Here is an 11,667-nt window from a genome sequence, read left to right as displayed (position 1 = left end):
GTGGAGTGACGCTGCAATGTGGCTCTTCAAGAGGCGGTGGCTGGGAGGCTTCTTTGTCATCTACTTTGCAGCACTGGTGGCTGGCTGGGGGTTACTGAAAACTACTGTTAGCCTTCTGGAGTTTGAACCAGCCATCGTGAGAGGAAGGAAAGAAGCTCGAACAAAGAGGTGGTTTTGGGAGAGGAAGCTGGACTGGGGTCGGGGCCGCTGAAGCAGGGGAAATTGGGTGATACGTGCAAATGGCGAAGGGAAGGTGGGGCAGCAAGTGAGCAGTGGCTCTGGGCCAAGGCCACAGCCAGGGAATGGCGCACTCCCCCAATCCAGCTGAGGAGGGTGGCGAGCAGATGGCAGCTCCGAGGCAAGTCCAGAGCCAGGGAATGGCACATTCCCTGATCCGGCCAAGATGGGCGGCAGCTCCCTTGGGGAATGGCATGTCCCTGGGGGATTGAAGGGCAAGCGGGTAGCATGCTTACTTACCTTTGGTGAGCTGAGCAGAGCGGGCACAGAGGCAACTGGCAAGGTCCGTAGGTGGGCTGCATGGCGAAGGCAAAATATGGCTGGGATGGGTGAGGTGAGCAAGCATCGAGCGGGTGGGCAGTGTGAGCGAGTGGTGAGTGGGTGGGCAGGATGAATGAGCAGCAAGCAGATGATCGGTTCGGGGGTGTGACCAGCCAGAGGTCGCTACCGATTCAGCGACCTATGCAAATTTCCGCTACCGGTTCACGGGAACCGGTGCAAACTGGCTGAATACCACCTTTGGTGATGCTATTTATCCCACTTTTTCTAGCTTACCAAGAGGTAGATTGTCCTCTACTTTGTTGAATGCCTTGCTGAAGTCTATGTATATTATATCCAGAGTATTTTGCTGGTTTATTAATTTGGTCACTATGTTGAAGAATGAAATAAGATTGGTTTGGCATGATCTGTTTTTAACAAACTCATGCTAACTTCTAACTTCTAGATGTTGACAGATCTGTTTATTATCTTTTCCAGTATCTTCTGGGATAATGATGTTAGGCTGATTGGTCTGTAGTTTCCTGGGTCTGTTTCCCCCTCCTTTTTTAAAAAAATGGGAACCACATCAACTCTTTTCCAATTCTCTGGTAGTTCCTCGATGCTCCAGGATTTTTGAAAGATGTGATACAGGGGTTCTGAGATGACATCTGCCAGCTCCTTTAGAACTTGGATATAATCCATCAGGTCCCAGTGATTTGTATTAATCAACATCAGACAGGAGTTCTCTTACTTACTTTTTGCTTATTTCAACTTTTAAACACAAATTTAAATTTAAAACATAAATCCTGCAACCGTTCTCATGTTTTTGTCTCTAGGCCTTTAATCATCTTAGTTGCTCTTTACACTTTTTCCAAAATCTCAACATCTTTTTTGTGTGGTGACCAAAATTGGATGCAGTATTCCAGGTGTGGCCTTACTATACTAATACTTCACGTGATTTTGATTCTATGCCTCTACACTCAGGATTATATTAACTTTTTTTGCTGCTGCTGCACACTGCTAACTCATGTTTAAGTGATCATCCCTAACACTACAAGGTCCCTCTTACAGTTATTGTTTTTGAGCCAGGTTTTGCCTAATCTGTACTTGTACCTTTGGTTTTTCCTGCCCAGATATAAAACCTTGCTTTTCTGCACATTAAATTTTATGTTGTTGGATAGGCCCAGTGTTAAAGTCTGTCAAGTTCTTTTTGGATCCTGAGCTTTTCTTCCTGGGGTGTTGGGTATTCCTGCCAGCTTAGTGTCATCTACAAATTTAATAGTTCCCATTCTATTCCCTCATCTGAGTCATTTATGAAGATATTGAAGAGTACTTTGTGATACCCCACTACTTCCTTCCTTCCATGTAGACGTAGTACCATTGAGGACTACTCATTGAGTAAGTTACAAATCCATCTGGTGGTGATGCTGTCTATCCTACATTTTTCTAGCTTACCAAGTGGATTGTGGTCTACTTTGTCAAATGCCTTGCTGAAGGGTAGGTCATTTTCCTGACTAAAAAAATAATCCATTGTTCCAACTAATGTATTTAAACTGAATGAAATCCCCTTTAAAGATGATCAGCAACTAAGAAGGGCTCAGTATCTACATGTTTATATTGCTGACAGGAATGCCAGGTGGGATGCCATGATCTTAGCCCATTCCTGCCAGCCCTGGAGACTATATTTTTCTTTGGATCTTCAGGGCTGCCACACTTGGTGGATGGGCATGATGTGTGAAATGGGAGGGGGGTTGGATGGAGACAGGGTGAGATTTATAGCCATAACAACATTCTTTTCCCTGGGAGCCAAGGACATTCAGCCTGCACCTGGAGTGGTGTGACTGTGAAACAACTCCAGTTGGGACAGTGACCTGATTGGACCATGTGACGGACATGTTGATGCAGGGGAAGGGACTTTGACTTTCCTTTGTATGGGAAAAACCTGGGGGGGAACTTTCAGATTCGGGTTTTCTCAGATGTGCCAATATGACATCTCTAATAAAATGGAACTTTGAGGAAAATGTCTGCCTTGTAGTCTTACTTCTGTTGGGGGTGTTACTTGAAACCCTGACAATTCCTCTTGTTCCTGGACCACAAACAGAACCATACCCTGGACGAGGAATGCAACCATACTCAGTCTTGGTTACCCTGGCCAGCCTGTTCCGCATGGATTTCCTGGGCCAGTGGGGGATCCTCTCCAGAGTCCGCATCATCGCGGAAATCATCATGGATCTCATCCACCATCTGGTTTACCTGGAATACCCCCTGGAGGGCCTGGATACTACCCTCCTGCACCACCTCCAGGCTATCATCCCCCTGCAAGTCATCCCGGACATCACACAAAGAATAAGCATTATAAGCATTATAATGAAAAACATAGGAAACAAATAGAAATGAAACAGTTAATACAGAAGTTAAATAAAAAAGGAAAATAGATGCAAAATATCAACAATTGTAATAAGCTTTAATCATTTTTCCTTTCAGCATAGTCAGTGGCAGTTCCAGATGCAGCTCAGATTCAGACTGAAGAACTTTCACCCCAGCATGAGTACAGTTCTTCAGGAACTCTCATCAATCAAAAATATTTTAAAATTCTTCCATCCTTTTTACTGTATATTCTTATGCCCATGAATCATGAAACATGCAAGTTAGCTTATCCCAACTTGGTGAGCTCTAAATGTGTTGAACTTCAATGTAATTTATCCACACAGCAGAGCTTTTGAATTAAAGGCAACATCTAGATTCACTACACTGATATGATATATTGTTAAATTCATAACAATTCCTGGAAGAAATACTAATGAAAAATATTTTTGTATCAGCTATTCGGTTTATCATTTACAGATAGTAGAATTATTGAGAGACTGTCATTTAGTCCAAAGGTGTAGACTAGATGTCCAAGTCTAAAAATTTACACAACTAAATAAAGTGGCAGTAGCAAAATATTTCCATATTTTTCTCATAATATCAATGAAAAACATTCATATAGTAACCAGTAACTGAGCTGCACTTGAGGGAAGCATTATACAAGAGCAAAGACTGTAGTATACCATTTTGTGTCAATTTTAAAAAAGCTTTGAATTTAATAGGAAATTATGAATTAGAACTTATATTACATAAACATTAGCATTATATTCTTGTTTGATTATTAATTCTAATAATTAAAGAAATAATAAAACAAGCATATATGGTAAAAGAGCTATATTGGTTTTTCCAATTCTAAATTGCTATAAAAAGAATGACATTAATATTAGGATATTGTGAAAAAAGTTTTTATTCATCAGGAGTGTAATTTTGGCTCAAGTTATTCCAGAAATAGTATATCAGGAATACATTGACATTGGGTATTCATTGCTTATCAATTAGTATGGCTTTGCACAGTGGCCCTTGGGATAGTTCACACTATATTTCAGAGAAAATATAATCTATGATTTATGAAAGAAAGAGATTATTAGCAATTAGAAATAAAACCAAAGATATATTTTCACTAAAAGATTGAAAGCATATGTGGTGTCGAACAAAAAAAACCCCAAACAAACCACAAATTATTTGGAGTAGAGGTGTGCAAAGCAGTAAAATGTTCTCCATGTTAATAGTGCAGAATTCTAAATTACAACCGTGTTTGTAAAACCATGTTTTTGGTTTCATGTGTTCATAATTTATGGAATTTTTATAGTTATCATCTTTGTTATGTAACACTTCAATTACCCTTCCCCCCATCTCTTTAAATACGTAGTCATGCTTTCTTTCAATTTTACATGAACATTTGCAGGCTTTAAAAAAAATGGCTGTTATGCAATTTCCTTGATTGGGGAAAGCAATTTGATGGAACTGTTTATTCTAATGAAGACCTAATAAAAGCAGAATGCTCAAATACAGTTCCAATAGACTCCTTTATGCACATAGTAGTACACTTTAAATTGGGATTCAGTTCAATAGTGCTTATCATGATTATTGTGAAAAAAAATTAAAATGGTCTACTAAGTCAAGTCAGGGAAATTCCAGATGTATACATGGAACATTGAAAGCTGATGGCACTTGGTTTCAATTAAATGTAGCAGGAAATCCAGAAGAGAATCCAGCAGAATTTCTTTACATTATACTGACATCCATTTTTAGTGAGGATCCTTCCTTGGGAGTAGAACAGTACTGGCACAGGAAGACTGGATGCCATATCTTATCAGTACAAGTAATCCTCCACTTACAATCAATCAGTTAGTTACAACAGACTGCCCCAAAATGACTTATGACCCAGTTTCAAAGTTCAGTCTCACCCCCTTCCCTGGTGCTCGACAACCAATGTGCATTTATGGCTATTTGTAGTAATCTGCAATTTACATTTTTGCCAGAAATGGACTTTACTTCCAGTTTCCAACAAAAACTGCCTCATGGAGAACAGAGAGTTTGCTTAAAGACCATGGCAGTCACTTTATGACAGCTGTATTCACTTAATGGCTGCCATAAAAGGTAGTAAAAATGGGTGGATGATATAGTGAGTTGCTTTACTTGACCTACTTGATCACCTTATGAGAGAGAGAGAGATCAGATCAAGAAACTGACTCCATAGGAAGACTAGAACTACAAATTATTGGCATATGGTAGCAGAATATGCATACTTGAAAGGTAAAATATTTTATTTTTCCTCCCTTTTATAACCTCCAGCTTCCTGGAGCACTCTGGAGGCCCTATTTTGGGCCTGGAAGACCTCCTGGAGCACTCTGAAGGCCAAAAGCGGTTGCGGGGGGCATCCCCCACCTACACCCCATTTTTGCTAGCAGAAACACTGCAGGCCGGTCCTGTTATTTCCAGACTGGCCCCACGGGCCAGATATAAGCACCCCCTGGGCTGGATTCGGCCTGTGGACCTTGAGTTTGACACCCCTGCTGTATAGGAACAAAGCTTCTTTTCCTAGATCTTTCTAAGATGAAATAGCTACAGATATCTTTGTGAAGTCCATTTATTACATGCATAATCATAGAGGAGGGACCATCCAATGTTGCAACCCTGAAGCAAGTACATGGAAAGAAAGCAAGGAAGACTAGGTGTTTACAAATGGAATAGACCAAGTGCAAGACTCAGCACTGATAAAAAAATATTTCCTGTTATTGTTTCAACTGCAAAGTATCTCCTTGAAAACAGAGGAAATGTTAGCATCACCATCAAGGCACAATGGAATTACCCATCTACCAGTAAATGGATGAGTAGGAAATAATGAGAGAGGAGGGTTAAGATGGATCCTTGGGGCAACTGGAGATGATAGTTCTTTATGCTTTATGTTGAATGCAGAGTTCCTCTATTCAGCACCAAAAGTATTACAATATAAGGATCTTAAACAATGTTTTAAAGCATGAAAAATGATACGGTGGTGTTCTGTAGCTTCCTATTATTTTGTTTTTAATTAGCACCATAAACATTTGAAAGAAACCTACCAGTTTTGAATATAAAAATAAATTCCCTTGAAAATTTGTGCCTGCTACCTTCTGGCAGCATACTTTAGCTAAAAAAAAACCATGTAACAATATAGGAGTTTAAAAGCTTTGGCGTCTACCTCACAATTAACAGATCCACTTAACAAATCTATCAAAGAAGTCAGGCTGGGAGAGACTTAGGTAGTCCTTCTCCCGGAAAATGGCTGACCGGTCTCCTAGACTTATTTTCAGCAGGACATCCATGTCCACATCACTGCCTATGGCCACAGCTGTGGGCATAACATTCTGCTTCTTCATGGAATCAATTGCCTCTTCCAGGTTTTTGTTGCTTGTGATGCCATCTGTAATGAAGACAAAGGACAGCTCCGCATTACGCCGAGCTGCCTTCTGCCTGTCTTGTGTGTTGATGACAAGGTTGTTGACAGCATATATGATGGCAGACCCAATGTTGGAAGAGGAGTCCAAATATTTGATCTCAGCTAAACGATCTGTGATGTGAGTAATATTATATGTCAATGGGAAAACTATGTCATGTTCGTCCTCATTTCCATATTGTAGCAGGGCAATGCGTGCATTCATGTCATCACTGTCACTTCTGGCCAGGGTAAGACGCTCAGCCACTGCTTCTATGAAACCATGGGCCCTGCGAAAGTTCTGGCTGCCAATTCTTTCAGAGCCATCCAGGAGGAAGACAATGTCAACTGGACGTTGTGTGCACTGGGCAACAGAAAACTCTATGTGTAGGGAAAGAAAACAAAACAATTAGGACTCTAGAATACATAACTCAAAAAAGATGGGGAAAGGATTTCATTCCATTCTGAGATTCTAAGACTTGAGATCAGGTGGGGGAATGCTTACTCTTTTATCTTCTTCCCCCTATAACATAAACCCACTGAGACTTTAAACTCAGAGAATGGCAGAGTTTAAAAATCAAGTGCGGTGTGGAGTGGAAATCCATGCAAACAAAAAGAAAAGTACAAACAGAAAAAAGAAGTTGTATATTTAAAAAATTGAATGTCTTTGGTGGGCCATATGCCCTTAGACCCTTAGTAGTCAAGGTTTTAACTGAAGAACATTTTGACCAGTATATTTGTTTGAAAAGTTGGTATTATTATGGCATGGAATATATAAAACAATCCAAGTGGTATAAATACTTAATTTTGATTAATTTTGTGGTGTGTTGCATTTATTTTTAAAAGCATTTAAAATAGAGAAGGCAGGAAGACAGATGTAAATACCATTCAGCCATTAACTTCTTCACCAAAAACTCTGAACTCCCCTGGGTTTAAAGAGTAAAACATAGAAAAGGGGCATTGTTTAGGAGGGTTGTGACTATATTTTCCAAATGTTTCTTTAGTGCAAAGAATTTGAGGAACTTTGTAAGTTTCTCAAATTCTCAAATAAGAAAGGGATGTATTGGGAAAGCACTACAGATAGGCCTTGTTTGCTGATTGTTTGCAGTTACAATGGTAATGAAAAAGTAATCTTGAGACCAAGTCTCACATTTATGATCATAAATGTGGTGGTATAGGTCCGTAAAGCAGAGGAAAATTGAAGGAAGATCATAAGCATAGTCACAGTTTCACTTAGTGAAACTACTTCAGTTAATGGCTGTGTTGCTGGTCCCAATTGTGGTTGCTAAACAAGAATTATATTTACTTGGAATAAGGCCTAAACCTAGCTAGATTTTTGTTTGAAAACATATATTAAAGTTACAATAAATAATACTCTATTAGCCAAGATTTGCACTTTTTATTAAGATTTCATCTCTTTTGCTTTCACATATGAAAGCACATTGCACATATTGCTATTGGCATGATTAGCAAAATGACAATAACAAAAACAGAAAACATTATAAGCCATTTTATGGAGAATAAAACTTTTACTGGCTAAATAAATTAATTACAAACTTTTACCCAAAATAAAAGCATTTTTGTACACCAATGTCTCCTTGGGAAGAGCACTGTAAAAAGTCCCTAAATCTTTCATTTGTTTCCTGTTACATCACAACTAAAACAGATTTACACAGGGGATAGGGAGCTTTGTTGAGATTGCTTACCACTGGCCATGAATTGCCAAAAATTGTTTCAAATTATTTCTAAGGTCATGTAAGAGTGTGATTGAAGCCTATGTTAGTGGCAGTAAACAGAATAAAACCAGTGCATAACTCTACACACAATATGACAGCGGCCAGGCAAGTTCCTGAGCATGAAAACTAGTTTCTGAGTGGAATTTTCTTCAGATTGAGCCAGTTTATAAGGAGGGTACCAACATTTAACCAATTGATATAAACGATGGACAAACATTTACAAATTAATTATATTATGTACTTCTCCCTATACATTTTTTCCAATTATTACTATTTCTATGGATGCCAGGAAACATTATTAGGCATAGTCTGTACCAGCAAATTTATGCCAAAAGAGAGGTTCTATTGTTTTAGTGTATTTTGTTGTTCAACTGCCTGGATTATACTGTTCCAAGTCTTTCTTTAAAGTCACCTTTCACCATTACTCCCTGGCATTATTGCACATGTTGATTTGTAGCCTTTTTTGTTTTGGCCTGCTGGCTGAGTCAGGTGTTATTTGAAAAATGCAGGTCCAGAGGTAAAAGGGAAAACCTGTTAACGCATCTATCTCTAGGCTTTCCTCCAAAATAAGTGTGAGTTCATATTCTTTTCCTTCTATGTTTTGGTCCAGTCACACAGATTTCTTAAAAGTTGCCACCTGCATTTGTAAGACTAGCAAGCAATAAGAAATGCAATTAGCATAACATAAAATGTTAAAAGAGGAAGGTTAACTGGGAGACAATAAGAAACTGAACAAATAAAAAACAGAGAAAGATTGCATTAATATAGATTTCTTTTTAGCTTCACTATCCTACAGTTCATGCCTTGAAACTAGAATCCAATCAATTCCAATTATCTTCGCTATGGTCTTTAACAACTCCAGACTATAAATAAGGTCATTATATCAGTACATGTTCTGGTGGACCACGACTTAATTACGAGCCAGAGTGTACAATTAAATAATAAAATAGCTTGTCTCTTTGGATTGTGGATGATCTATCACTGGAGATTTTCAAGAATGGACTGGACAACTGTTTAACTGCTTTTGTGTAAGGCTCCTGCCTTCAGCAGGATGTTGGACTAGAAGACCTTCGAGGTCCTTTCCAGCCCTATGATTCTATGTACCTTACACAATTGTTGAGGGCTGTGAGAGTTTTCTGAATATAGTAACAGCTTTTCATGCCATATGGGAATGGTCTTCTGAAGTGAGAAAAAAAACTCCAAAGCCAGAGGTTTAACTTAATATCTCTCAGTCTCTACAATATATGGCTGGTGCCAGCAGCCATATAGACTGCCTCCAGCATACTATTGGAGGCTCTATATTTCTGGAATTTCTCAGAAAGGCAGTGAATCTTCAGTAGCTTCAGGTTTGGTGTGACACTGCTTGGTATCTAATATTAAAAATAATAATTTTGGGTCCTAGTCTTTCTTATTCTTAGCACAATTTTTTAACATGCTTAGAATAACTGCAGAGAGTCCTTGACGTACGACCAGAATTAAGGTCATAAGTAATGGCGGTTATTAAACGAGGCTGTCAATCCTGCTCTTCCCTTGCAGACATTAAGTAACCACATGGATCATTAACTGGAGCATGGGGTGCACTGCAGCACCTCCCAGTTTACACATAGCCTGCCCCAGTTCTTCCAGGGATTCTCCCACCCCAAGGGAGCCTTTGCATAGTTTCCATTCCTGCTGGGTCACGCACACTCTTGGGCCTCTTCTCCTCCATCATTCCTCACTCCACTTATTTTTTCCAAAAATTACCTTTGGGAAAGAGAAGCACCTGATCTGCTACATTTCCTTCCTATATAGAGTTGCATGGTGCTGTCCAGAAGTAGGTGCCATTTTGGTTGTGACTACAATTATTGGGTCATTTGTGGATGCTCCCAAAATGATATCTGCTTCTGAGGACCATCTGGGTAAGAGGAAGGCCCAAAAGACCCAAAGGTTACTTGACACAGTCCAGCAAATAACGGAAACCATTGTATGGGATTACCTACTAAATTATCTACCAAAGATCTTGGATGTAAAAGAAAGAGTCAGACAGATAGGCATTTACAGGTAATTAGTTGGCAGAAGAATGGACACAAGATATTCACCAGTTCTTAAAAGCAGTTAGGGTTAGACATATGATGGTCATGCCATGGTTTCAGTAGAGAAAGAGACACACATTGAACACTTAGAAACATTCCATATAGCAACTTAATTGTAAACATCATGTTATAAATACTATTTGGGAAGTCAAAGAGCAGAATGTTGTCACTCTTCTTAATTTGGATTTTTCAGAGTAAGGATGTTGAATGTTTTCTGGAGGGGAGCCACCATTGGTCTGTATTCCAAATATAGCAAGCATTTCATATGCCATATTAATTAAAATATAGGTTGCCCTTGCTTAACTTTGGTAATTGGGTCTGTTTTACATTTACAACCACATCATTTAGCGATGGTAATTGGGACTGGCAATTCCATTATTAAGTAATGTGGTTGTTAAGCATGACATCACATGACTGTGCCAACATCTGATGGCAGTTGCAACTGTCCCAATTGCTGTTGTTAGCCAAATCTTGCACAGTTGCTTGATTGTCATTTGCAATCTCCTGTCAGCTTTCCCATTGACTTTGCTTGTTGGAAACTGACAGTGAAGGTCACAAATGGAGAACTCATAACTATGGGATGTTGTGACATCATAATTGTGAACCAGTTACCAAGTACCTGAATCACAATCATGTGGCTGTGGGAAACACTGTAATGTTCGTAACTATAAGAATCTGTTGTAAATCCCTTTTGCGGTCATTCAGTGAGGACAACCTCTAAAACTTAATTTCTTTATTCTCTGGCCATCTCTTTAATGCTTCCCGTTTCTTACCAATTGATAACAATCTCTTGGGACTGACAAGAAGATTCTTGCAGGAGTGTGTGTGTGTGTGTGTGTGTGTGTGTGTGTGTGTACCATGATCTTAGAGTCTCTGCTTTAGCAAATATGCCAATCTTTCAGCCCAGACAGGTCTTAAGGTAAGGAATTAAAGGATTACACTCTCCTGCCTTCTGTGTGTTTTTGTCTGGAGATGCAGTGGCTGGAAACATTTCTTGGCCAGGGCCAGGGCCAGGACACTGGTTATTAAATAAAACTGCATGTAAGCCTTAGCCACGCCAGAGCAGACATTTGAGAACATTCCTATTCTAAAAGCTTCTTTGTTATAATCTGGAATTAATAAAAAGTAAATGAGAAATCCTTCAGCTAAAAGGGCTGTCCTTTTAAATATCTTAAGTTTTGTAGGCCAAACCATACATTTATTTTTGTCTTAGAGGCAAAATAATCATTTCAGCAAAGTCCTATTACAGTCTCTGGATCCCCCACAATTTCTTTGTGCACCATTTTAAAAGTATCAATGAACAAGTCCATCCACTCCTGCCGCTCATGTCCAGTGGCAAACTTGGCTTTTTCGGCGGTATAGGCCAAGGTGGCCACCAGTTGGGTATACATGCTGGGGTCCTGGATCTCCCTCGTGGAGTTCAGGAACTGGGCGATCATAGGTTTGGTGCTGGGCAAAGTTATCTCGACCTCCACAGGGCGGAAAGTAACTGGGTACCTCCCATCTGCAAGTGAGTGTCAAAAGAATATTTTCAAGGCTATGCTTTGATTTCAGATCCTGCTGGCTTTATATACTGATAATG

The 11,667-nt window shown here is 39.4% G+C and overlaps 1 protein-coding gene across 3 annotated transcripts in view; it reads right to left on the bottom strand.

Annotated features, from left to right (window-relative positions):
- Positions 1-3,751: 3,751 nt before the first annotated feature.
- Positions 3,752-11,667, bottom strand: part of COL6A2 (collagen type VI alpha 2 chain) — a 64,458-nt gene continuing 56,542 nt past the window's right edge. For 2 of the 3 annotated variants that reach the window (XM_081944010.1, XM_081944011.1), the window contains exon 28: positions 3,752-6,658. In XM_081944010.1, coding sequence (XP_081800136.1) covers positions 6,051-6,658 — 608 coding nt within the window. In that variant the 3' untranslated portion in view covers positions 3,752-6,050. Of the gene's footprint in view, positions 6,659-7,661; positions 11,590-11,667 lie in introns of those variants that run through there. The other variant, XM_081944012.1, reaches the window with a different exon arrangement.

This window comes from Natrix helvetica (assembly GCF_964273705.1).
Source record: "Natrix helvetica genome assembly, chromosome: 2".
NCBI classification, from domain to species: domain Eukaryota; kingdom Metazoa; phylum Chordata; class Lepidosauria; order Squamata; family Natricidae; genus Natrix; species Natrix helvetica.
The sequence above is the reverse complement of the archived record's forward strand: the minus strand, read 5'-3'. Positions and strand labels throughout refer to the sequence as shown.